This window comes from Amphiprion ocellaris, chromosome 11, assembly GCF_022539595.1.
Source record: "Amphiprion ocellaris isolate individual 3 ecotype Okinawa chromosome 11, ASM2253959v1, whole genome shotgun sequence".
Lineage (NCBI taxonomy): Eukaryota > Metazoa > Chordata > Actinopteri > Pomacentridae > Amphiprion > Amphiprion ocellaris.
In genome coordinates, this window is record NC_072776.1 from 13963785 (window position 1) to 13991164 (window position 27380).

The 27380-nt window shown below is 38.6% G+C and overlaps 2 protein-coding genes across 5 annotated transcripts; one reads left to right on the top strand and one right to left on the bottom strand.

Annotated features, from left to right (window-relative positions):
* The first annotated feature begins 2316 nt into the window (after positions 1 to 2316).
* Positions 2317 to 15942, top strand: LOC111583059 (zinc finger protein 654). Its single transcript, XM_023291975.3, has 12 exons — positions 2317 to 2466; positions 3358 to 3503; positions 4549 to 4630; positions 4932 to 5067; positions 6241 to 6443; positions 6829 to 6965; positions 7928 to 8069; positions 8458 to 8742; positions 8843 to 10003; positions 10343 to 11127; positions 12747 to 13795; positions 13898 to 15942. Exons 1-12 carry the CDS (start codon positions 2341 to 2343, stop codon positions 13900 to 13902), a joined length of 4257 nt encoding a protein of 1418 aa, XP_023147743.2. The 5' UTR covers positions 2317 to 2340; the 3' UTR covers positions 13903 to 15942.
* Positions 15730 to 26658, bottom strand: zgc:152951 (uncharacterized protein LOC569013 homolog). Of its 4 annotated transcripts, none has more exons than XM_023291978.3 (11): positions 26504 to 26658; positions 24583 to 24822; positions 24300 to 24417; positions 22147 to 22299; positions 21810 to 22004; positions 20462 to 20535; positions 20038 to 20235; positions 18729 to 18866; positions 18541 to 18630; positions 18245 to 18388; positions 15730 to 18114 (listed from the first exon to the last, which is right to left on the bottom strand). In XM_023291978.3, exons 1-11 carry the CDS (start codon positions 26612 to 26614, stop codon positions 17986 to 17988), a joined length of 1590 nt encoding a protein of 529 aa, XP_023147746.3. In that variant the 5' UTR covers positions 26615 to 26658; the 3' UTR covers positions 15730 to 17985. The 4 variants fall into 4 exon arrangements, with proteins under 4 accessions (XP_023147746.3, XP_054871156.1, XP_054871155.1 ...); XM_055015181.1 differs by lacking the exon at positions 26504 to 26658 and adding an exon at positions 26105 to 26298; XM_055015180.1 differs by lacking the exon at positions 26504 to 26658 and adding an exon at positions 25198 to 25747.
* Between the last annotated feature and the right edge of the window lie 722 nt (positions 26659 to 27380).

The following is a 27380-nucleotide window of genomic DNA, read 5'->3' on the forward strand; positions in this document are numbered from 1 at the left end:
GTTTGTGATAAACTGCATTGATGCCTTTCACAGTTACAGCAAAGAGATTTGTGCAGCAGGAAAAAAGGCATAATTCACTGATCCAACAAATAAAATGAGTTAAAATGTGAATTAATGTGCGACTCCTCTCTGTCTCGAATGTTCATGGAAATATATATTTGTTTCCCCTCTGTCTTCTCAAAGTTACTGTTTATGAGGTGATGACTGCTTGAGGATCATGTTCAAATGCTGTTATCTAGTTTAAAAATAAGGGGAGGAAAAACACTGATGTTTTGGTGCGAATGAAGATGGCCTTTGTTGGATACCTGTCATGAAGGGTCTTAGTAGGGGAAGCTGCATAAAATCCATGATTGCATTCAAATCATGTGTCCATTTTATTTCTAAGGTTTTTACTGAGTCTGAAATCTAAAATTTAAAAGCTATAATAACAGATGCTCCATGCCCATGTACACACAGGCTTGTGAGGTGCTTTTCATAAACCCACAAAGTCGACATCTGTTATGAACAGAGCTTGCTGCCCTGCTTGCATCCATAGTACATAAAAGCTGCTGCAGCACAGCATGCTGGTCCCCCCCAGAGAACATCAGTGCAGGCATCGGGCAGAGACTGGGGTGCTGTGAACAGGCCTCATAATCTTCCTGATGTTGATGTTAGCAGAGCTTTAAATCTGAAAATAAGATGCCTTTTTCACCAAAAATATTTGTGACATGTGACAGTAGGAAAAGTAACAGAGTAAATAATAAATGAGTGATGGCTGGATTCTCTTTAGCAGGTTCACTTTCAGCCTCTTGATACCGTGCATTCTGACTCACTGCTGCATTTTTATGGCTGACAGAGAATACAGCCATTGTTCATATAGGTAATATTGTTAATATAAGTAATTTGTGCTTTTACTATTATGACTATAAGCTTACTGCGACAAAAAAATCGCATTATTAACATAATCAAATAAAGCATGTCTACATTTGTACACAAGTTCAAAAGGCTGTTCTTGTTTAAACTGGTATTTCCTCTTCATAAATCTATTTTTTTCTAATATTTCTTCATTTATTATTATTTTTTACCCCTAACGCTGCCTTTCTTTGGCCACAAACTCAATCAACGCTCACAACAGAACACACACGTTTATAGTACCAAAAAAAATCCATAGTCACAAATGGGAGCATTACTGTTGTTTTCATTTTGTTCTAGAGCCAGTGACTTTAAACATAAGGAAAAGAAAACATTCAGTATGAAGTCCTGTTTGCTGCAGTCTGCTGGCTGTGAGTCAAAATCATTCCTTTGACTTTAATAAATACCTGCCAGATCACACAGCAGCGGAGACGATAAGTCCTTTTTTAAACTAAGAGTGATATACACATTTACTTAAGTGGCACTGCAGCAGTAACTTTATGATAAAGGGATGTGATGGTAAATAATGTCCTCTGTTCTCTCAGACACATGACAGGTCCAGGTTTACTTTAGCAAATCAAATAAGTGTGCTAAAACAGGTACATCATGTTTAGGAGCTGCTTTAGTAGAGTTTCTTGTTGTTGTTTCTTGTTGACATTGAAATTGACACTGTAAATAAAGTATCTATCAAACATTTAAAATTTTATTTTTTTAACTGTTTCCTATGTCTTCTCACTATTTCCTCTGTTGTAATTTTAGGAAAATTTTCGCCATTTTGATAAACTTCAATAATTAGTGGTAAAATCAGGAAAAAAGCAATATTTTACATGTTTACATAAAAACAGGCCAAAACTGTGAACCATGTCCCCACTAAAAATCTTTTTTTTTTGCAAAAAATTTCCACTAACAATTTATTCCTCTATAGACTTTGACTATTTTATTGTATTTGAATCAGCTAAAAATTTATTTTTGAAGCATTATTTTGCACGTTATTTGAAACAGTTGAAAAATTGTAAATATTTTAAAATGCTATTATTAAATCATCAACAACATATTTACAATTGAAGATTGTTTAACTATGTTACAATGATAGCAATTTAAGTCTGTATCATTAATTCATTTCTGTATTATTCAATGCCTGATTTCTACATCATGTTTTAACTTTTAAAACTGACTGTTGACTGGAAATTATCAAAATTAATGCATATTTAATTAGATTTGCACAATAAACAGAACATTTCAGAAAAATACTGAAATATTGATCTCAATTTATCTAATCTAGTTGGAAATTTTCATTGTGCTGTTAGGTAAAATTTCTCCCTGTTCCCTCTCGTATCGTGCCATATATTATATTCACGCGGTTGCCAGATTGGTGGCGTCTTGTGGGGGATTGGGAGGATAACTTACAAACCTGGCAACTTTGACTATGCGCTGGATACAGCAGACAGTATGGCGGACAACGAGAGTGATTTGGAAACAGACGGGCTTGAATTAGCTCTGGACACGTTGTGTATCAGACACTGCAGCGATGAGTCGTCTCTGAACAGCAAAGACTACTGCTCTGAGTTTTGTGAGGTATGTTACGTTCATTTTGTTGGACGCTTTACCGAGTCGTTGTGTGTTTATTGCTAACGCTCCTAGCCTCGCTAGCTCACGTTAGCCTCCAGACTAGCTCTATTTATGGAGTTGTGTATCTAAGACGGCGGCATAGCTCACCAAAGGCACAACACAAATAGTTAACCAAATTTTATTAGACACAAAGTGGGCCTCTGGTTTGGTAACTTCATGTAGTAACAGTGCTTTGTGCTTGGCATTTGATGATACTTAGCTTTATAGCTGCTCAGTTAGGTTAGGCTAAGCTAATTATCCCAATGGTATGATGTTGAACAGTGTCTTAGAGTGAGGGAAATGCAGCATGGTGTGGATTCAGATGCTAATAGTTGGCATTTCAGTTTAGGAAAAGAAGAAAATAATGGTTCATGATCACTAACTGCAATTTTAGCCAGAACAGTAGCGTTTTTTTTCCTCCAATAGTACAAGGTGCACTAGGTGTTTTAAGAAAAAAAAATGATTAAAAAAAACTTATTACCGTAGTCCTGCTGAATTATTACACTGCATTCACAATAATAGTGAATTACAGCAAGTCAGTGATAGATTGATAGATAGATAGTGTTTAAGATAAGGGGAAAAATGTGGATGTGCAGTGGGATTATATGGCTTTTCTCCAGCCATGAGCACATTGTTGATTAAAACAATATGCTCAATAATATTTTAACTTAACAATTAGTTAAAATTTCCCCCTTTTTCAGCTGATAGATCGCCCGCCATTAAATAATGCACCCAGGGCAGTGATATTGTGAAACTGTGTCTGAAACCACACACACTAGTTTTGAAACTGATGTAATATAAACTAGAGCTATGTCTGTCTATGTCTTCTGTGGTGTTTTCTATTTCTGTGTTGTCCAGTTGGTTGAGGAGTACACAGGGCAATGGCAAGTTCCTCTTCCTCAGCTGAAGGTGTTGCGGACTGCACTCAGCAATTTTACCAAAGCCACTACTGCCTTCCCTGATGACTGTCAGCATATCCACTACGTCCTCAGCAGTCTGGCCTTGTAAGTAGCTTGTTACTTGAAAGCACATATTTTTTGTTGATGAACAGTCATGTTGTATTTGCACACATATTTCAATAATTGTTAGAATTAGCAACCATTTTAGGGCTAGTGACCCTTGTATGAAGCTGATTTTTTTTTTAATGATGATTTTCTTTTAAAAATCATTTCATTTCAGTAGCTAATGCATTTGAGTAACAAGTTTGTTTAAAAAAAAATCTAATTGCTTTGTGACAGTACAGTATAGATTAGTTTTTTGTTTTTTTATTTCAAAGATATAGCATTTTCAGTGCACTTGAAGTCAGTGTTTTGAATCTTTTGAGATGTAAATAAACATACAGTATATGTTTTCCTGAGAGATGAGATGTTCAAGTCTGTATAAAGCAGGAATAATCATTTGAGATTGTCACGCCACAATAAACTGTTATTAAACACCCAGACACATTTTGAAAAAAAATACTTCAAGACTCGGGAAAATAATTTGCATACTCTCAAATGTTAGGTGTTGTGTCTGTTGAAGGCGCTGATTGATGGGCTTCACATCAGCCCCAAATGAGCTCCACCAGTTAAATCCCTCTGTTCATAGACCTTTTACATGTTTTCAGCAATCATTTCTGACATGGACAGTTGTTCAGAAACAAACATCTGAATTTCCTTTAAGAAGATTTCAAGGCTGCACCTTCAGTACCAGCAAACAAAAACTAAACCATACACCCTAATGAACATGGGAACCTTGTTTAGTTGTTGGGAAGAGCTGGAGCTTCTCTTTTAGCTGCACTGTCCAGTAGCAGTAGCACTGTTATATTTTCAGGTAGTTTTTTTTTTTTTTTTTTTTTTTAAAAAGCTGGAAATACAACTAATAAGCGTTTTTATTGAATAATAATAATTACAAGCACAGTAATGAGATCATTGTCTACTCTTTGACCGTAGCACTTGTGTGAAAAAGAACTGCAAAGGGCTCGATGAGCTGAATTTACCTGCAAAATTGTCGTCTCATTTACTTCGAGATCGCTTTTGGCAAACTTTTTTCGCTCTTGTTGTCTTGCAGGAGCTTCTTTGAGCTGATGCTCTTTTTCAGCAAGGAGGAATTTGTGGAAGAGCCTTTAAAAGACATCCTTGATTCTTTTCAGGTAACGCAAACTGACCTGCTGTCTCAGTCCTGATTTTTCTTATTCACACATCACACTTTGACAAGACCCAGCTGCAGTACCTGCTACTGGTGTGCTGTGCTCAGTTTTAAACTGAAGATATCAACACATGCACGAAAACCACTGCAACACAACCAGTTTGGGCTCACCAGTGTTTTATGATCAAATTAACAAATCCTTAGCAAGTATGGACCGGCCCAGTTTAACACTTGTTGCGATTCAACAGTCACCAAAAAAGGTGGCATGTTCTTACGGAGGATTTTGATGAACATTTTCTTTGCAGGGGTGCCACTCTCAACTCCTGCGGCACAGGAACATCTACCTTCAGCATGTGAAGCAGATTATGAAAGTAGGAGGCCCTTGGGAAAATCCAGTGCTGCAAGGAATCCTAAAGGAAGCAGATTTGCCAGCAAATGAGGGTAGGATCATCATCACATTGAGGAGCAAATATTGCAGAATATGACATACACACAGAAAACTCTGCAATGTCAAGTAGCGCACTAGTATCCTGTAATCAGACTCAGTTGTTAAGACCCAAAAGGGTTATATCTTCAACAAATATGATTAGGTAAATGGAAAAGTAAAAGAGAAGTGATGAGAGCACACAGCTCTGTGGGGCATTCATGCTCACTGACAGGAAGTGTGACAGGTTGTGTTTACGTCTCACTTATTCATTAATCAGTATTGCAGTGTCACTAACACTGTCAAGAGGAGAAGCTTGGATGATCAAATGTTGTTACCCTCGCTAGTCTGCGCCAGAAATATTAATTGGTAAAACTAATCCAATATTTTATTAATGTACAATGCAAGGCAACTGTTGAGTCTTCGCAGGTACTGCAGCTTTTGGATAAAGGTAAAATGTGTCATTGTAGCATCATGGTGCTACAGAAATGCCCCTGCCTAAAAATCATATTCCTAAGACCTAAGAGAGTGTGCATGTTTGGTACAAACTGCTGCTACTGCAAAAAAATCACATAATCATTTTCATATTTTTTGTATGGAAAAAAATTCTATTTCCACTGAAATTGTCGCTCATGTTGCAATTGCAATACCTGTCAAAATAATCTCAATATTTTATTTTATCCCTAGTGGAATGTGGGGTTGATGATATCTTATGAAACCAGCATGGTTTGACAGTGTTTTGATTTAAACAGTAAAAATAAGGTTGTGTGTAAGCTGTGGCAGAATATACTGGCAAATAACGACTCAACAGGAACAATGAGTAACTACATGTGGATATATTAGCTTGCTAAGTATTCAGAATGTAGTGATTTGTTGTTGTTTTTGTGGGATGATGTGAAATATTGATATGCACACTGCAAAGCACCACACATTTCAGTCTGTCATGGTCAAAAGCTATCAAAATGTTGTTGGTTCTTTAAATAATTCACCAACCACAGACTAATTGTATCTTGGTATTGATTTTATATTACATTAAATCCTTCATGTCAAACACTAATTAAACATATTGGCTTGTACAGAATGCTAATGAGAACAACATCTGTGTTATTACAACATTACTCTTGCTCACTTTTGTATGGGAGTACACCTCGTATGATGTACATTAAAATATGTGATTTCCTGCTGTACAGTGGAGGACTTCTTGAGCTCAGAATTACCGGTGTTCTTGGAGCTGCGGGTTCGATATCTGCAAGCCTGCGAACGAATGCAGGAGGCCATGGCTTTGGCTAAAAGCTGTCTGGAAAATCGTGAAGCTGGAAAGCATCTGTACTTCCATCAGGCCTACCTGACCTGCCTCTACAAGACCTCGCTGCATGAAAACCTTCACAAGGAGGTAAGACATGCAACGTTGTGGGGCTCTGCACATGAATGCACTTGTCCTTTCAGATAATGGCAATAGATGAAAGAAGAATGGAATAATTGCATTTTATGTTCTTTTTCATTTGTTGATCTTTGATATGAAAGTCTATACATTCATTAATCAAAACATTGTAAAGCAGCTATTAACATTCAAAGCATTATTAAGTGGCATTTTGCGAAACAATTTCTAAAATGTAAGTGAAATATAATAAACATGTTATTTGGGTGAATTGAACTTCAAATATTGAACAGCTAATTTAAAATACCTTCATGTATGTCATACATTGTTAAAAATACATTTTAATAAACTACTGTTGTATTACTTAGTAACGTTACAACCTTAATCTCTTATTCCTCAGATGGCAGAGATAGATGGCCGTGATGCAGTGGAGATAATCTGCAACACAGAAAGTGTTGAAAAAGATGAGCTTTTGTTGTCGCTGTGTAAAGCTTTCCTTACCCAGCAACTTCACAACGGGGACATGTACTACATCTGGTAAGTATGACCTTTATATATGTACGGTGGCTTCACAGAGTTGTCAGAGTGAGAGTACTTTACAGACCTCTTCACTCTCTTGCACATTTTGTGTGATTTAATGTTTTTAGATTTCTTTTGTAAATAATTAGCAAATCAGAACACACTAGCAGGTTTAAAAGTCATGTTATTTATTAAATTTTTGTCAGAATTACATTATTCATAAGTGCCAGCGACTGTCAGAACTGAACAAACTGTCAGATTTCCAGCTTTTCAATGGTCCTGTGCTCCTGCGAATAGTCAGAGTTAGTTTATACCTTTGCCAGGGTCTATGCCTTGGCACAATTTTATTGCAGAGGTCTGCGACTCAGGTTTTTGTCCTGACATGCAGAGAGAAGTGTGTTATCTTATTTACACAGAGCTGTATTTGAACTCTGTCCAGACCTCTCACTTTTCCATAGTGGGACTCCAGGCAATGTCTAGACACATGTCAAGGATAATTAAAGCAAGCAGTATGTACCTGATCACAATCTGCTGTGCCACTGGGTATAAATACTTTTCTAAATGAGAGAATTTTGTTTTAGATTTTATACATTTGCAAAGATTTCTCAAACAAGTTTTCAGTTTTTCATTTGGAGCTCGTCAATGTAGATTAATGGGTCAAAAGTCAGCTCAATTAATTTAAAATATAATCTTCTATGTTGTAAAGAAAGTTGCCAGTTGCCAGAGTGAAGAAGTCTAATTACTAATCACTACACTGGAATATCTCCTTACTTTTCATAGTTCATGCTCACATCAGATTCTGTGAAATATGCAGGGCTGGCTGAGTATGTGTTGGGTATATCCATGAATATGACAGTAAAGGGAATTGTTGACATGGTGCTTCCATTATTATTTTAGAAAATATCACAGTTGTTTCTTTATAAATATACACTCTACCATAGCAAACCTGGTTTGACTTGTCATTCTGTGCTTTCTTATAGGGACTTGGTGTTCATCTGGAGCAGGTTGTATCTCCGGGCTCATCCCTCCAGACAAGGCTTCCTGACTGAGTGCTTGCAGCTTGCCTCCTCTGCTACTAATGCCAGAGCCATCTTCCCCTTCATCAAACTGGTCACTACAGAGGTGAGACTCCATCACAGCATCATCTGTTTTCAAAGTCAGGCATTGCAGAACAAGCAATATAAAAGCATTCTGCACAATTTGAAGCCTGTATTTGAAACATGTATTAATAGACAGACAGCGGCCTTAGATCTTGTTCCTCACTGTGCCATCATCACTCTCTGCAGAAAACAAAGCTTTAATCCAGTATTTAAAAGACAGTTAAAACAAAACCTATTTGTTTTGAGATATCTGAAGATATTTCTTTCTATTAAAAAACTGACACATAAGCAGTACCAACTTGTGCTATCAAAAGTGTTTAATGTTTACCTTTGTTTTTCACCTTGTCTTTTTTTCTCCTATTCACCATTGTACCTAATTTTATTCTGTAATGTTTATTTTCTTTGAATAGCTGGGTGGTGAAGGAGTCCAAGTCTGTGTGGAGCTTTGTGCCAGGGCCTTACAGCTGTGTGACATGAAGGCAGACACTGTAACCCGGTCACTGGTCTGCAAGACCATCGCGTTCCTTCTGCCTCATGACCTGGAGATCTGTCGAGCATGTGCCCTGCTAGTCTTTTGCCAGGAACGAAGCCTGGAGGCATATCGAACTGTCTGCCTGCTTTACATGCATCCTGACCAGGAGCCACATCCCCACAACAGCCCTGTCCGCACCAGTGTTCGCTTCCATATTCTGCAGGTTGGAGTGGAGCACATTTAACATAATAAGATGTAACAGTATTTTGAATGTACTGACATTATGGCTTGTAACCATTGTGTGTTACATATTTGTTTTACAGAGGCTCAAGGAGCGCCTGTGTTTTGATCCTGAATTTTGGAACCTCCTGACTCTCAGGACTCATTGTTTGGAGTTGATGAGTGACAAGGTCATGAAGGCTGCTGTTCTCAGTGAGATGGAGGAGGAAGAGGAAAACGAATTCAGTGAAGAGCTGCTAACAAATAATTGTATAAATGACTCTTGCACTCAAGGTTTCAATTCATGCCACTGCACTGCAGCTGCATTTGTGAACCAAAACCTCCCAGAAGACCAAACTATAGATAGAAGGGCAAGAAAGTATGTTTCTCCATCAAATAATGCTCCTCTGAAGAGGAGGAAATGGAGGAGAAAGTTGCGAAGGAGGAAACAGTCTATATCTGATGATGAGTTAGACGTCTGTGATGATCCAGAGATCAGCTACAATTTGGAATCCACCTCTTGGAGTAATAAGCCTGTGTACTCACTAAGACGCAATCACACTAACATGGAAACCACTCCTTCTGTAAAGCTCCCTCTGAACCGCAAAAGAGAATACTTGTCTAGATGTGTTAAGAGCCAAATTTTGAAAAGGAAAGGTCGCAAGAAAAGATGGCTACAAGGTCTTCCAAAACTGGACCCGGTACAGACTGTCAAAGAGAAAAAGGTCAAAGGTAGAGGGAGGAAACGGGGTCGGAAGCCTTTACCAAAACTGGAGCTCTCTTACCCTGATAACGAAATATGCCTTACTGAGGAGGAGTCTGGTTTTGAGGAGAACACTGACACAGAGGACAACGAGCTGGATATGCCTCACCTGGAGAGGGAAATTAATAACCAGAGTGAACAGAAAGAGATTCAGCTTGAACATCTGAATGACCCTGAGAGGGAGAATGGAGAACACACTGGCATCGTCTGTGGTAGCAGTCTCAGTGAACAAACCCAAGAGGATTCTCAGACACACTTAGGGTACACGCTGTGTGAAGGTCCTCCTGGTGAGCTTCAAGCTGCTGTCGAAGCTAATCCTGGGCTTGATGGTCCTCTTTTAGAGTTAATGGATTGTCCAGTTGAACTGTTACACAATTACTCCCTCAAATCCAAAAAACTCGACTCTGAGAAACCGTCAGAATCTACAGCATCTGAGGAGCTTAATGGCAACATAGAACAGGAGCCCCAGCCAACGTTGGAAGCCAAAGTCCCAAACACCGCGGTAAATTATCTGTCTTTAATTACCCCAACAGCTTTTAAATAATGTAAGTCAGTAATGACTAGACCCAAGGTTTCCAAATGTATCCCTCTGTGTTTTTGATTGTTAGACATAACATTGCATTAGCAGCACTTAGCTTTGAATAAATTAAATCCAACTATACTGCATTAGAGTCACTGTGCCCATACAGACACTTGAGATATATTGAGTCTGCATATAATTAAGGAAGTTTGAAAGGCACGAGGCACTTATTGTTTTAGAAATGTACTTGATACTGTGCTCACTTTTTCTGTCAAACTTCTGCCACTGATTTCAGTTATTATTATTTATTTTTTTATCCAGGTGAAGAAAACATGGAAGGACAGAGTACTCCGCACTCAACAGTATGCCCATTTGATGTACCACTGCAACATCTGCCACAAAGACTACAAGGGATTGAATGTTATGAGGCATGCTCTCTCTCATCTAAAGAGCAGAAAACTAAGATGCATACTCTGTGGAAAACGCTTTAAACAGCTCCCTTTTGCCAAAAAGCACATTCTGGATCACATTGATGCAATGTGTAAGCAGAAACCTCATGACAAGGAGCAATGCAGTGAGGTCACTACAGCCGCTAATGGAGTAATAGATAAAGTGGAAAATCAGCGTCAACCTCAGGATGAAAATCAGAGTTCTGTTTCTGATAACGAAACTCCTGAGCAGAAACCTGGAAGCAAAATGAAAGTGTCAAGCCTCAAGAGGGAAGAACGAATCATTAGGAACCTCCGTACACTCATCAAAAAGACATCTGTGCTTCACAAAAAATGCAAGAACCCTGACATGAATATATTCAAGCAGGTAGACTTCAAGGATGAGCAGGTAGTCATCAAAGATGGCCTGGTGATTGTAAGAGATCCATCTGTGATGGAGAAGGAGGGAGAAGATGCGGGAAAAGAGATGTCAGCGGGTGAAAATGGTTATGGTCTGGACATCACGTATCACTTGTGCCCGTCAGAGTCCTGTGATAGAGTATTCTTGAGGATCAGCACCACACTGACAAAACACGCTATCAAATGCCATATTGATGAAGAGAAGGTGCTGGAGAAGACTTATGTTTGGGCCAAGCACAAGTGCTCCCTCTGCCTCAGGTAAGAAGTACTGCACAAAAAGTATCACAGATTTACCTGGACTTCAGCGTAACCTTTGAATAACTAATAGTGATGGTGAAGTGACAATCCATACTGTCATTAACTAAAATCTGTATTGTGAACAGCGTTGAACTGTTAAAACCAACTGTTTTAATAATTGATTACCTAAAGAAAAAAAAGTCACAACTATGTCATTCCAGCTTCTTAAATTTGAATATTATCTTGTTTCTTTTCTCCTCTATGACAGATAAATTAATAACTTTCAGTTTTAGACCAAGCACAATATTTGAAGATGTCATCTTGAGCTTTGGGAAGTACAGATAGACCTTTCTTTTCTTTAAAAAAAAAAAAAAAAAAAAAAAAAAAAACATTTTATAAAACAAACAGCTAATTGATAGTACCAATATTATGAGCCTGATCGCTAGGGGAAAGGGAAGTAACAGAAACAGTCAAGAGGTTGCCATTTACCCAAAGTTGACATCACTTTTTTAAAAAAAAAAAGTAAAAAATACAAATTCAGCACAGATTACACAAAAGGAGGAACTGAGGGCAAATGATGCTTCTTAAACAAAATAAAATAACAAAAGGAGGACTGCTACCAGATGTTATAAACACATTTACCTATTATGAATTCACCAAAATACAATCTCAAAATCAAATTCCTTTTTACCCAGCCTACACGATCTGAATCAAAATATACAAAAGGGAGTAGAATCCCTATTGAGTGTTTAACACATTTGAAACTATGAATACTTATAAATCCAAAACAAAGTCCCTGAACTAGCTCAAAGCTCCTCCCAGAAAAGTCATGTCTCAATTCTAAAATACAACGGAGAGACACGTATGCGAGCGACACACCACTTACACCCGCTGCCACTGAATGACAGCTTGGCAGCTCTTTTATACCAGGTAGAGACTGAAGTGGCTTGATTGGAGGTCAGGATAGGTGTTGCTCCAATCAAGAAGCTACAGCCTCCTGGACTTGGCTGTGTATTTTACTTTGAAGCAAAAGCCGCCAAACATCCTGTGGCGACTGTAGGGCGGCAATGCTCTAAAGTATCTACCTCAGATTCTCATGTACTAAGGTACTTACTGATAGCAAAGGTGTCAGTTGACAAGGTGGTGGAAGCAGCATTCCAGCTCCAGCTCACACAACCTCCTGATTGTTTCAGTTTCGATTTCTGACTTTTAAATCTCCAATGGGAGAAGGAATGCAACAGCCTGGGACCTCGAACAACAATGAAAGTAATCTTTCATTACAACCCTAGTGAAATTGTGAACTTAATTATCTGCTCTATTATTTTAAAAGAAATTTTACTATACAGATACAGTTAAAAGACTGGAAACATTTTACAGCACCTGCTAACTATGGCTGTAATGATAATACTTCATTGTGTTCATTGTAATAGGCTCATTTTTAACACATTCACCATAAATGTAAAGTGTGACTATTCAAAGCTTATTTTTTTCTCCTAGATGCCAAATTTGGACAAAATGTTTTCAAAATTCACCTTTATTTATTTTTTTATTTGAAAAATGTTCTGTTATTCGGCCTTGCTAAAGATTCTCTACTCCAGATTATGATGTTAAAAACTGCTATCTTTGCTTTCCTCCAACAGGCAAACACAATTTCTTCAACACTATAAGGACCACATGAAGCTTCACAATACTCCTCTCCCGCACTTCTGCTACCATCAGGAGTGTAACCAGCGCTTCTTGACACAGCAGGAATTAAAGGACCACGTCGGTACCCACCAGCCCTTCAGACCTCAGTGTCCATTCACAGACTGTGAGAAGCTTTTCTCAAGTCTTCAGGGCCTCTATGACCATGAATGGAGACACTACATCCCAGCTCCTCAGAAAGAGGAGCTAGAGTTGGGACCAAACAGACAGATACAGCAAAGTGCTGAAGCTCCTTGGAAGCAAAGAGTGAAGGTGGAGGAGATATGGCTGCAGAATAAAAAGGGGCAAAGGGACAGTCCCACTCGTGATGTTGGGGCCTCTAATGTTCAGGATATCAGGGGAAAGAGCAAAGCTGAAGGTCAGGCTTGTGAAGTTCCAGACAGTAGTCAGAATCCATCTAAATCTGATAATTGTTCCAGTTATGAGCACGCAGATGAAAGCAAACCCGCCGTCAATGGATATGAGGATGTGACAAGAAATCCTACTTCCCATACAACCGCTGCTGCAGCAACCACTCCCAGTAAGAGGTGTCGAAAAAAAGCGCCCATGGAGTGGGACCCTATAAATGTGCGAGATGTTGAGGATATGTCCACTATGGCTGAGGGGGTCCAGCAGAATATGGGAGAACCTCACATCACTGAGCACAAAACCTTCAAGCCTGAAGATCCCTCCTACGCACCTTTCGTCAAAGCCCCCTTCATCCGGCCGCCACCCTCCACCTACCTGGATGAGTCTCTGCTCTCAATGCGCAAGAGGAGGTCCGTTGATGAGGCTGCTCCCAGGAAATATGTCTACTGGAATCATAAGAAAAAGAAAGACCCTGCCCAAGAACAGGAGCAGCAGGTGGTGGAAGTGGCCCCTGAGCAGAAGATCAGACATCGCTGTGACAAATGTCTTTCCTCCTTCAGCAGCTTAGAGGAATTACAGAACCACCAAGCCCTTAACACCTGCTCTGCACTATTTGGCTTCGATTCGGACGATGAGAGTAAGTATTCTTAACTGATTAGAAAATGTAGTAAAGCATCAAATAAATCCTACCCTTTCTCACCCTGAGTTGCTGGTAATCTTTTTTTTCTTTCATTTTTAGGTTAGTAGTGTGTTAAGGGGAGCTGCAACGGGAATGACCACCTGATAAAGGAACGCTGGAGCTCTTTCTCAATCCTCAGTTACAATACTTATATGGTATGTGTGCCAAAATGTCTGATTGGTTCTTAAATAATGGACGTTTTGAAGCAATAATTTTGATACCAAGAACTACTATAGTTTTGAACACATTGTTTTTCCGGAAAACGTCATCATTGTGCGCTCTGTCAAGTCAAAAACAACCCTGTAACAAATATACACTATATTCTCCTAAATCTATGAGAAGTTAATATTTATTCAGCCTTTCAAACAGAATTAGTTACGAAAACAAATTTAGTTTTCTCAGCAAATCTAGAAGTAACTCTGAGGGGACAGATATGGCCCAAAATAACTTACCTGGAATATAAGAAAACAAAACAGTTGTGTTCTGTGTACAAATAGTTACATATAGCCACCTGTTACGCATCAGTTATCCATTACCATTCAACATTTTAGTCATTTTTTAGTCTTCTGTCATAAGTTATGCTCTACTTCTGCTTAAGTTAAACACTCTCCTATGTTTCCTTGCATTCATTGAGCAAATAAGCCACACAATGCTTTATTAGGTATCAATTGCATCATACACTAAGTAGGGGAAATACAATTCAATGGAGAGAATTCAAAACAATAAGTAGAGGACTTCTTTGGATCATTTGCTTCATGTGATGATGCATATTATTATTGTATTTGTATTAATTGGATACAAATTGACATCTATTTTCAACCTGGTTTCTTTCACAGACAAGAACAATTTATTATTTTAGTTGAATAATCTAATCTAGAAAAATTGGGTTCACACTGAGCGTCTGACTTTGAGTAAGGTTTTGTCCTGCCCCGCTAGCAAAACTTCTTGGTGGCAGAGTTTTCCCATATACGTCCCCCTTAGCTGTGGTGTTCAAAAAACATGACTTCCTGTTCTTAGAGAATTGATTTTTACATGCAGTGTATGATTGGCAGATTGTACTGCAGTAGTCTTCCAAATGAACGGTACACCACACAGAGCTGTGGGATTGTAGAGAGGTTGTATAAAACAGGTTTATTAGATATGCAGCAGTGTAATATTGGATATCAGGTTGTGTGTCCTCTGTCAACATTTCTATGCTGTTAAAATGTATTCAAACTCAAAAGGAGGTGTTTTTAGCATGATTTGCTGCTGTTCCTGTAGGCAGGATTGTGTTTTCCTTTGTTGACCTGTCTTCTGGTCACGGTATGACAACAATCATGTACTCATTAGGGCCGTGACCAACACGTCTGAAACCATGTAAATCTCCCTTCATACTGTCAAACTAATTCTCTGTACAGTAAATGAAGTATTTACCATTTTATTAGTGCCAAGACTGAATCAGTGTTCAGGCTGTAGGAAGATACACTAAAATCAGTAACACAGTACCAGTTTTTCCATTTTTACGTGAGCCAGTTTAACGCAATGATTGTATATTTCATGATGTAGAATATTTCACGTTGGTCGTTAGGTATGAACTTTTCAAATGTCCGGTCTGTTTAATAACTTTTTAATGTAATGTTTTTATGGGACAGTGTACCTAAACCTGCTTATTTATATGTACAAATGTCAATAGATTGGATTTGTAAAGGCAATGATGATTCCTCGTCTATTTTTCTTAAAGAAAAAGTGCTAAAATTTGTTTGAATAAACAAATGAAACAAAACTAAACTTCTATTGTCATGAATGATAGTTATATTACTGGTTTATGATTTTTTTTGTAACATTATTGACATGCATGAACAACCCCAAACAGATTTGCTGTGTCACACATGCAGAGATGGTAAAACAGAGAGCCGACTCAATATATACTTTTAATTCAGCATTGCATATTTACTAGTCATGAACATATTGCTTAACCCCAGGAAAGAGGAAAATAGAATGATTATAATAGAATTGCTTGTTTAAAAAAGTTTTTGCATCACATTTTCCTGATACATGAGGTAAATTTTTGAAAAAAAGTACAGGGAGCATCAATATACGTAAATAAAATCCTTTTGTTCTGTTCACTTTAGTCCACAGAGTGTCTTTCCTTCTCACTCTATAGTAGAGTTCAGTATAGTAAAGTCAAAGGTGCACTTTGTAGCTGAAGGCTCGTTTTCAAAGAATATTTAAATCTGTACAATTAAGTTATCAGTTTAATTGACTAACAAATGTGGAACTACTGTATTTCGATATCGGGTTTAAATGACACTTGAGGTCCAACTATTTCTTATGGCTAAGCTTACAGGCTAAGAACAAAGCAGTGATAGAGGAGCAGTCCTGCTACAGGCCAGCATTCAAGATCGAAGGGTTTTCCAGTACCTCATGCAGCGATTGCATTCCAGCTCTGATGCATGCCAATTTAACCATTTGCTTTGGTGCTGCTTGTAGCTTTAAGACAAAAAAAAGTAAAACATTTACAGTAATGTGCAGAATTCAAATGCATGACAATGTTTCTGCAGATGAATACAGACAATGCAACATGAGCGGAGATTGTTTAGACTAGAAAACAACATGCAGCATACAGTGCATTGAGGACATCAAACAACCTGAAATCTGGCTTGACCTGAGATAAGAAAATCCAAAATTAGGAAAACACATAACATGCTATATACACTTAATTGGTGAGAAATGCACCAGAAAATGTATAATGATGTATCTTAAAAACAGTTAAGGCCAGGTAAAATTAATTTCAGTGACACAATGTTGTTTTGTAAACCTGTTCAGATGGAAATTCAACACACCAACAACCTACAAGTAATAACAATAAATCAAAACTGCTATACTTACTGTGTTAATGACCAATTGATTTGGTAATGTAGAATTCTAGACTGGGTATGACTGAGATTTTCTCTTTGTTTCTGCAGACATGCTGGAATAATCAGCTGGATGAACGCAGCACATTATTCACATATAGACCAACGATGAACAATTGTGAAAAAAAGTACAAACAGATCTCAGTAGCATTCAGAGTTGGCAGTAAACATGCAAAGTGTCAGAGTGCATCCCAAATGGGTGTAGTTCTGATAAATATTTCAATAATTCACAATATTAGTATTTTTCTTACTAAATTGCTGTGCTTACAACACAGCAGTAGCACTTTTTCAATTTACAATGGAAGACTTGGATCAAAAAAGATGGTTAAGCATCCATGTAGGGGGGTAGGAATGAAAACTGATCAAGACATCTGTATTTGTCTGTGGGTTCTAAACAAACACAATGCAGCTGTTCTTTTTAATTCAGGTAGTGAATCACTGCACTTTCAGTCGATCTTGTGTCGATCAAAAGGGAAGACAGCTGCAGCAGCTAACCAGATTTGATATGTCCAAAGGAAAAGTGCCTGACAGTAAACCTAGATCACAGATTGTTTACTAATGTTTAGCTTTTACTGTCTTTTCCAGTGAACGCAACATCAACGTCTTTACACCAGTCGGTTAAAAATGCTGTTTGAACAATTGACCGACTAAAAATCTGAAGCTCGCTACACATGAATGAGTGGGTTTGTAAGTTCTTAGGGGTTTGATATGGCTTGTCAAGGCTGTGTGCTTGGATACAGGTTATCCTCTCCATCTGCTGTAATTAAATGCTCCACATGAATAAACCAACCAGTGTTGGATAAGATGATCACAATAATCTATGACTCCTGAGTTGCTGATAGACTGGAGAGCATGGAGGGAAAATGAAGATTGAAGTTAATAATGCAGTATGATTAATGTCCTGTTTTATGCTATTAATTCAATTTTTTGTGCGCAAATTACTCTGTTCTCAATATGTCCTTCCCATAAAATATCATGTACTACTTATATATAGCATCCAAATATGGGTGTAGGGGCTTACAATAGGACTTTAATGCTTGAATAAGCCTTCAGAAGTAGGATGTGATGATACACTGCAAATGTGCCCCCCTCACCACTGGAACTAGTTTTTTTTTTTTGCTTTTTTTTTGCTTGGACTTCATTTGGTGCACGCTCCATCACCAATCATCTGGTTTTAAATAGATGCAGCTCAGTAGAAAGTGGATAGATGCAAAGAAACATAGCATATAGCCGGGCGTGTATGCGTTTGCATGCTCAGTGGCTGCTGTTGACGCTCCAGTCGTAAGGGAGGAAGCTGACTTTGGTCTTCCCGGCAGAGAGGACGCCCTGCAGGCTGGTCTTCTTCGGGGATTCACTCATATGTTCCAGCACCCAGTTCAGCAGCTGCAAGAGACAGTGGAGACATAAAGAGCTGAAATACATTTTTTTCTGCCGCAAGTGTAGGAAAATAAAACCAGAGAGCTATTTATTCACTGTCTCTTAATATATACACACGCAGTGGATTCAAATCTACCTTCTCATCAGTGCCTCCAAAGTCAGCCTTGTACCACTTGAATATCTGACTGAGTCGCACTTCTTTTTTCCCAGAATCTACCACGCAGCCGTCATCATTCTCCAGGAAGGCCTCGGCTGCTGTGCGGAGCTGGCTGTCAATGTCCTGACAGGTTAGAGTGGAAAAGAGACAGTTTTACTAACACATACAGCATGCTGCACAGTAAATGTTAACGTAGTTCACTGCCTAAGATACGTTACTTACGACTAATTACACAATGAAAGGACGAAACAACACTAGAAGTTCAACTCTCTTACCTGGGGAGTGTATGTTTTAATAGGTGGGCAGCCCTTTGCGCCGCAGTTCAAGGCGAAGTGAATGAGCGGCTCAGCGTCTGGAAGCGCCATCTAGTGGACGACAAGAAAAATGATATTTAGGTACTGCAAACAAATGCTGTCATCCAATTATTGACACTCAGCTGTGATTGAACAGAATTTCTAAATACCTGGAGTCGAGGGTCTGTTTTGGAGAATGGCCGTCGAAGCTGTGCGATTCCTTTTCTGTTCCCTCGCAGAACACCGTTCTCAATGTCTTGTAATGTGAATACTTCTCCTCCAATCAGGTAGCTCACATAGTTGAAGAACTACAAAATGAGGCAAAAAAGAAACAAAAAATATTTCATATAATGCCAACAATTCTTGCTCAGGTGCATGTGTATTATTGTGCATTACTTTATTGTGTATTTCAGATTTTGTTTGTTTTACTGTTTTTATGTATTGTATTGCCCTGTTCTGGATGTACAGCACTTTTTTTCAACTGTGGTTGTTTAACCCTCCTGTTATCTTCATTTACGGGCACCAAAAAATATTGTTTACTTGTCTGAAAAAAAAAAATCCAAAAATTCAGCAAAAAAATTCCCCAAATTTCTGAAAATTTGCAAAACCTTCAGGAAGAAAATTCCAATAATTCCTTAAAAGTTTCCCTTGAAAGTTTTATTTTTAAAAAATCCCCCCAATTTGGCAAGAAAATTCTTGTAAATATTTTCAAAAAATGAGTAAAAATCTTCCAGAAAAATCCTAAAAATATCTAAAACAATTACATATATATCAGTAAAACTTCAAATATTTTCTTAATAACATTCACCAAAAAATCAACCAAAATCCAGCGAAATTCGCTGGATTTTGGTAGATTTTTTGGTGAATGTTCTTAAGAAACATTTTTAACGTTTCTTTTTTTTCACCAAAAAATTTTCAAAGACTTTCCAGAAATGTTGAAAATGTGGACATCAGAAGTTTCACAGTGAAAATATATATGTATTTTTTCAGATTTTCAAACTTTAAAACGGGTCAATTTTGACCCGCAGGACGACACGAGGGTTAAAGATCTATATAAATAAAGTTAGATTGGATTGAATTGGATTAGCATCAAATTACAAAATACAATAAAAGAATTAAACTGACATGACCAGCCGCTCATAGTGTGCATATAATTTAACCTTTTATTTCAGTTTGAAAGTAAACTAATAAGACACTGTGTTTGGTGTAAATTATCACCAAAAAAAGCTTTTCTCAGCTTTACTACTGAGGCCCTGTAGATTGTATACGTTTGCATCCCATTCAAACAGGCTTATTGATGATGAATGATATAATTTAGCTGTATTTGCTTAAGAATCACAGGAAATGCTGTGAGGTCTTAAAAGACTGAGGAACACCTGTATTTGCACTATACTACTTCACATCAGTGGAATAAGGACGAGGTACATGATGCTTTTGGGAAACACGGCAGCATATTTAAGTGAAGCTGTGCAGTCCTACTCTGTATCTTTGCCACATGTTGGTGGGGGCCCCTAGACGAAGGTTCCCATGGATGACTAAGGCATTGTAGATGTTGATGAAGAAGGCCAGTTTCTCCTCCCGGCTCAGAGAGAGCAGCTCCACCCTCTGCAGCTGAATGGCTAGCTCACAGTAACGCTCAAACGCAGGGTTCATTGACATGCCTTTGTAGTCCACAGACTGTAGGAGCAAGGACAACACACAGAGTTAATAGATATATGACAAAAGCTAACCACAGAATTAACCTCTTCAAAGATTAAAATAGGTTAGTGAGGTCATTTACTCTGTTTACACAATGCACTACTAAAGGCACAGATTCATACACAACCTTGCAGCAGCACAACAGTCACATGCACAGACGAAAACACGCAATGAACCAAAAGCCTCGTGTCAGTGAGGACGTTACCTTGCCATCGGCAGAGAGATGCTCCGAGAACAATTTCAGAATCATGTCCCGTAAAAGCAAAGACAGCTCAGCAGCTGGGGGAGACGGAGACAGAGAAAGAGAGAAACATGGTTACTGTTTGGTATGGTCAGCTGCTTTGTCTGGTGATACAAGCTAAACCAATATTTGAACGCTACAAGTACGGATATACAATGAGCAACTGTGTTAGCATAGCCCAGAACTTATCAAACATCAACACAGTCCATAGCTGAACTTCCCAACATTAAACATGAGCTGGGACAAAACTGAGTACTCCTTACTGGGGAGTACACCATAACAAGGAATCTCTTAATTGTGGAAAACCAAGACAATGGGAGAACAACATACAACATGCAATCGGGATCAGGATAACTTTAATCTAGCACAGATTACATCATTATGAGTAACTAGCAACAGCATTGTTTCAAAGCAAGCAAAGGGTAGCTGTTAGCCTCTAAAGGTGTGCGACATTCAGCTAGAAACACAGCGAAGCAGAGCCAAGCAACTTGTCTCACCACCACAGGGTAGAGAAGAAATTAAAACCAAGTGTTAATTCGTCAGAAGACAACACCAAACCCACAGCAAAGCAGAGCATGGTTTTGTAATGGGGATTCAATGATATGCTGTTCTATTTCAGAACAGTTTCTTCTTTTTTCTGTTTATATTTCAGAACTATGAGATGGACAGCAGCTGATGTTTGATGCCAATACCAAATATGATGTTGGCATAATGGGAACAACACTGAGATATTTATTACGTACCATAATAACAATGTGTTCTTTTAATGTATGTCAAACCCTGACAAACTTTTGCATCACAATCCATTTAGAGATTCCTGGGGTGCTGATAAACTGTACGTCAGAATTACAGGGAGCTTACTCAAATAGCCAAAACACAGTTTGAATATATATTATCATACATATTGCATCATTTCTGACCAAATTAAAAAACAAGTTCCAATAATTAGTTTTATTTTGAAGCTTTCAATTTAGCCTTTATCTGCTGATGCTTAGTTGTCTCCAGCCACTAATGAAGAATTATGAATTAAAGTTAAATGCTCTGCAAAGTGTTGCTTTCTTTTTTCTTTTAAATACATATATTTCTAAGGTCAAGAAGAAACTTTATCCTTTATCAGATACACTATTAACCCCTACTTCAGCTCCTAACATCACAAACTTCATCCAAACACAAACCAAAGCAAACCCAACAGGCCCCAAACCAAACCAGCAGCCAAGAAATGACAGGGTTAGATTGCGCTGAAGGACACTACTCAGCGTGACGCTGGAATGCGATACGTGTGCACTCCGAGCCAGGTCCAGTCCTGACCTACCCTGTATGGGACTGCAGCTTGCAGTCTGTCCTGCGTTGAGAGCTGAATGAGGGTCATCCTCCAGTAGCCTGTACAGTGTGTCCATGGCGTCTTTTCCTTCCCCAAAACCGCTGTCCTGCTGCCCACTGCCATTCACACTGACCATGTACTTCTTCTGCAACAATGCTTGGCCTGTTTTACAGGCTTCAGCCCTGGCTAGCACACACATGGCCACAGTCAAGTGTTGACAAAGCTGGATCTGACTATGTGTTCTCTGAGTCAGGACTCAGATCAGTGAGTTAATTATTTATTCATTTTTTTACATTTTACAACAGAAATCATCTACAGCCTTACTTACCCATGCTCTTATCTTTTTGCAGCCAGTCAACCAGCTCATTGCCTGTGAAGGTCTTTTTGTATAAAGTCAGTCCTTTCCTATGGCAGCCAATCACACTGCCATGTTTGAGGTCCTCTACCAGGTCCGCCAACTCATCTTTCTCACACATAAAGTCTGTGAGGGCAGGAATATCCCAAACCAAACACATACAAACACAAAGAAATAAGCATGTTGAAACCCAGATAGAGGACAGAATGAGGGCCAAGAGCCACGAGTGTTTAGTATGCACACAATAACATGTGGCTGGTGGTAAAGATACTGCCTGGATTGGGCCAAGTCATGTCTTCTTTTACTCCAACACAGCTGCTTTCCTTGTTTTTCTAAAACTGTTTTTTTAGAGATGAGACCAATTTAAATATGTTGTGCTGTTTTAGGGAAATGGGTAGGAATGCCTTTTTTCTACATGTAACAAGTTTGTTTTGACTGATGGGCCAGATCACAGGCATCACAGAGAGGAGGAAGCTGATTTGTGCTGCCAAATAATTTATCTGTGTACACAAATTACATTTTCGTGCTCTCAAATGAATAATCTATGGGCACAAATTAACACATCAATAAGTTCTTAATACTTTTTGCCAGTTCAATGTATGGTAAAGAGGTATCAAATAAAACAGTGTTGTCCAAAAAGCAACACACTCTATAAATCCACTTCTCTGCATTGAAAATGTGAACAAAACTGCAAGTGGCTCCGTGAAAATAAATTGATATGTCACAATAAATTTGTCCTTGGCCTAACAGCTTGCACTTTTTTTTCACCAATGCATTAACCCTCTTGTTGTCCTCAATTATGGGCATGAAAAAATATTGTTTCCTTGTCTGAAAAAAATCCAAAAATTCAGCAAAAAAAATCCCCAAATTTCTGAAAAATTGCAAAACCTTCAGGAAGAAAATTCCAATAATTCCTTAAAAGTTTCCCTTAAAAGTTTTATTTTAAAAAATCCCTCAAATGTGGCAAGAAGATTCTTGTAAATATTTCCAAAAAATCTTCAAAAAAAATCCAAAAAATATCTAAAGTGACTACATATATATCAGTAAAACTTCTAATATTTTCTTTAAGAACATTTACAAAAAAATCAGTGAATTGTGAATGTTCCTAAGAAACATTTTTAACATTTCTTTTTATCCACCAAAAAATTTTCAAAGATTTCCCAAAAATGTTGAAAATGTGGACATCAGAAGTTTCACTGTGAAAATATTTTTTTTCTCCACATTTTCAAACTTGAAAATGGGTCAGTTTTGACCCGCAGGACGACACGAGGGTTAACACTGAGTCGAGTACATGCTTACTACTGTTACTTAAGATGACGCCAGTGTAAAAACATAAAAGAGATAAACAAGACTGGAGAGGGGTCGAGGACTAGTGAAATTAAAGTAATTCTCTACAAATACCACTAACTAACTAGTGATGATGTTGCAACACATCAGAGCAAACCATCTGTGTACGTTCTCCAGGGAAAAAGGCTATATTTACTTTTTAGTGAGCTTAATAATCACATCTAATAAGGTACTGTAGCACAGCCTGGTGCTGCTGGGCTCATCCAGAGTATCAAGTTTACTGTACTAACTACAGTATCTGTGGTGGAATGTACAAGAGGAGATAAGCGCATACACACACACACACACACACACACACACACACACACACACACACACACACACACACACACACACACACACACACACACCTGCTGTGACCTAAATATACCCTCATGTCCACATCAGCCAGCACTATTTCATAAGTCATTGTTCTTGGCTCATCTTCACACAGAAATGACGATGCAAAACCAGCCCTGTTGCCTCTGGTCAGCGCTGACCTTGGATGTTGGAAGAAATTTGTTTTGTACTGAAGTTGTTGCTCCAAATGGATTTAATCTGGGTCAAAACCTCATATTCAGGATGCTTTTCCCACAGTGTGGTTCATTTCACGATTTCACAGCCCATTCCAGAGCAGATCAAAACAATCTGACCCAGAGCTTCAAAATCCTGCCTTGAACATTGCACCAAAATGACAAAAAGCACTGTCCAGTATTTTGTATAAAATGTGTGTAAAGGACAACTTTCATTAATGAATAAAGTCTATTCCTGCACATTGTCGCAGCATAATAATCCCTCACCTCTATCGGTCTCTCCAGCTGTGTCCTCTGACTGATTCTTTTCTGGTAACGGTGGAGCATCTGCTGGAAGAGGCTCCTCCTTGACCAGACTCACCAACCTCTGAAGCTCTTCAGGAGCCTAGGAAGGTGAAACAGATCAAGAAGCTGGTCAGCTTTTACATATTTGTGTTTCCGTGTTTGAAACAATTTTAAATAGAGCAAATGCAATGAGATTATTTTTGACACTGTTCAAAAATATACATTACACACTAAGTTCACCAGTCAAACTGGTCGAAAATCTCACCAGTTTCTGCAGATCATCATTACCCCCAACGTGAATGTTGTTAAAGAAGATCTGAGGGACCGTGCTGCGTCCTGTCAGCTCCTTCACTCGCCCTCTCAGCTCAGGATGAACACCGATGTCCACGTCACACACTGGTACTCCCAAGCGCCCGAGGGTGGCCTTAGCCTGCATGCAGTGTGGGCAGCCCTGGATGGAGTACACCGTGACCCGGCCCAGACCACCGCTCTCAAACTCCCCCATCTGCAGTGATAACGGAAAGTCAAGAGATAAATTTATGTAATAACAGTTTATCTCCATTAGTCCTCTTTTGCTCATGGTTACTGAGCAGGAACGTAATATATGCCTTATCAAAATGGGGGTCCTATATGAATATGAAGCACACTGAATATACCTTTTGGTGGGATGAAGCCTTAAACTAAACACTTTTTTGGTGTTTGCAGCCAGATTTGCAAGTTAATCTTTGCAAATTATGATAATCTCCTTGGGAGGATAATGTATAGCTTTGTTCCTCAAGAGTAGTTGTGTAGATGTGCAGACTTTGTGCATATATATATATGTGTGTGTGTGTGTGTGTGTGTGTGTGTGTGTGTGTGTGTGTGTGTGACTGTACTTAACTCTTATTTCAGTAGCAGTTTCGTGTGACATCCTCAGGACCACTTGAGGGATTTAACCCTGTAACTTTACAGCCCTTCTAATCTTTTGCAGAAGTGATTAGAGGGGTTTAAACATGAGTCAAAGCCAAAGTCAGTTTCCTTCCAGTTTATTTCTGAGCATTTCTTTGTGTTGAAAGAAGGCCAGTGTGTGTTGAAAGCAGCCAGGTGTGGTGTGCATTGGACTAGTTAAGTATAAAGTTAAGCAATGGCAAAGTTCCGCATTCATCTGAAACAACTTTAGGCTAGTAGTCGGTTAATATTAATCGAGGCTTATCAAGTGGTAGATCAAGACACGCCTCATGTTTATTCCATTTTGCAAACACAGAGAAAAGTCCAAGGTTTTACCTTGTTGTTGAGGATACTAGTAGTTCATGCAGTTAGACAGCGATTAAACTTAACTCACTTGTTTATACTTAGATTTTACATTGCTCCTGGGCATAAAAACATGAGAAACTGGTTCTGCGCTGTTACCACATGCACATCTATTTTGATTATACTCTAAGATAAGAAAGATACTGATCTTGATGGAAAATAACTGGAGGTAAACGGAGAACAAACGGATTTTTAAATCAAGAATTTAAACATCGCTGCTAGGTTATATGAGAATGCCTGTTTGTAGAATGATAGTTAACCGTTTAAGACAGAATAATTACATTTAAACAACATTAAAGTCTGAAAAAATGTTTTTATTCATTGAGACACTTTGAGTGGGCAGCAATTTAACCGACAAAACTAATAAAAACGACAAAGCCAAGGTGTTTTACAAGGCACTACTTAAAGCTGGTCGCAGCACTAAACGTACACTAGCTAGGCTAAATCAGGCAATAACAAGCTGAGATATATATTAGCAAATGATATCAGTACGATACCTTTCGGGGTTTGGCTCCCTTGCTGGACACGGGAGAACGATAATAAATGGCAGAAGTGATTCTCTTAGCCCCTTAAATTAGAACATATTAATATTAATAAAGTCTAATACCAGCTAAAAGGCTTATCTTGCAGGTAAATTCACCAGCAGTCCTGACTGTGCTTCTCCGCAGCGCAGGCTAGTCCACATTAGCTCTGTTAGTTAAGCTAGCTCGCTTGTCTTATGATGCCTTCAGGTGCTCATCGGAAATGTTAAGTTATTACATTATCATTACAAACAACCTCAATCGAATATTGTGACACAGCAGCAGAGTTTTGCCTTTGTAAATCCAACTCTGTCTTCAAATGTATAATGTAAACTTAGAAACATTGTAATTGTTATCAGACCCTAAATGAATTACCTTAAATTGTATCAGTGGACAGCAGCAGTTTATCCTAAAAGACACAACAGAAGATGTGACAGTTTGTCCTTTCTCCCAGAATGATCCTGCTTTCTGCCACAGGTCTGTCATCTGACTGCACCAGGAAACATGATGTCACATGAAAATTTGCTCTCTGACTAAGTTGTGGTTTTGCTGTGACTTGTTAAGCAAGATCCTGGAGGTGTCCTCACTTGTGTGGGTGAAGTGAACTGAAAGCCACTAGCAAAATGAAAATGTAAAGCAACCAGCACGAGGAATAAGTCTCAGCTGCCTAGAATCTGTGTGAAAACCAGTTTAAACCACAGTGTATAGGAAGGATCTTTTTAAATTCTTTTTAATTTAAAAAAAAAGAAATCCCCTTAAAGTGGTGGTGTGGAGGTGAATAGATGAAGAAAAGTGAGCCTTTAACATACCAAATCCTTTTAAGTTACCATAATGACATATAAATGAGTATCATAAAAGCAGCCAGTGTCCTCCGTGCTGCGTTCGTGTCAACGCGGCAGTCGGAAAATTTTAAATCCGAGGTCAAAACTTCCACGACCAGCGACGTTAATGTAAACAATCTGTATGACTGACTGGGACAAACTTAGCTTCTCATGGACAACAACATATGGAAATCTGCACCATCAGCCGAGCTTATTTGGATGCGTCAACAAAACGGACAAGGTTAAGTGACGGAAATAAGAGGCTGTCACACAGCCTTAGTACATTTTTTGGACGCAGCCACAACTCGTAACAGTTTAGTCGACATCAAAGTTTCACAGTCGGAACTTCACGGGCCATTCAATCGTACTCTATAAGGAAGGTTTCCGAACCCCAAGTCCTCCTGAACGCAGCAGTAGTACCATAGCAACCA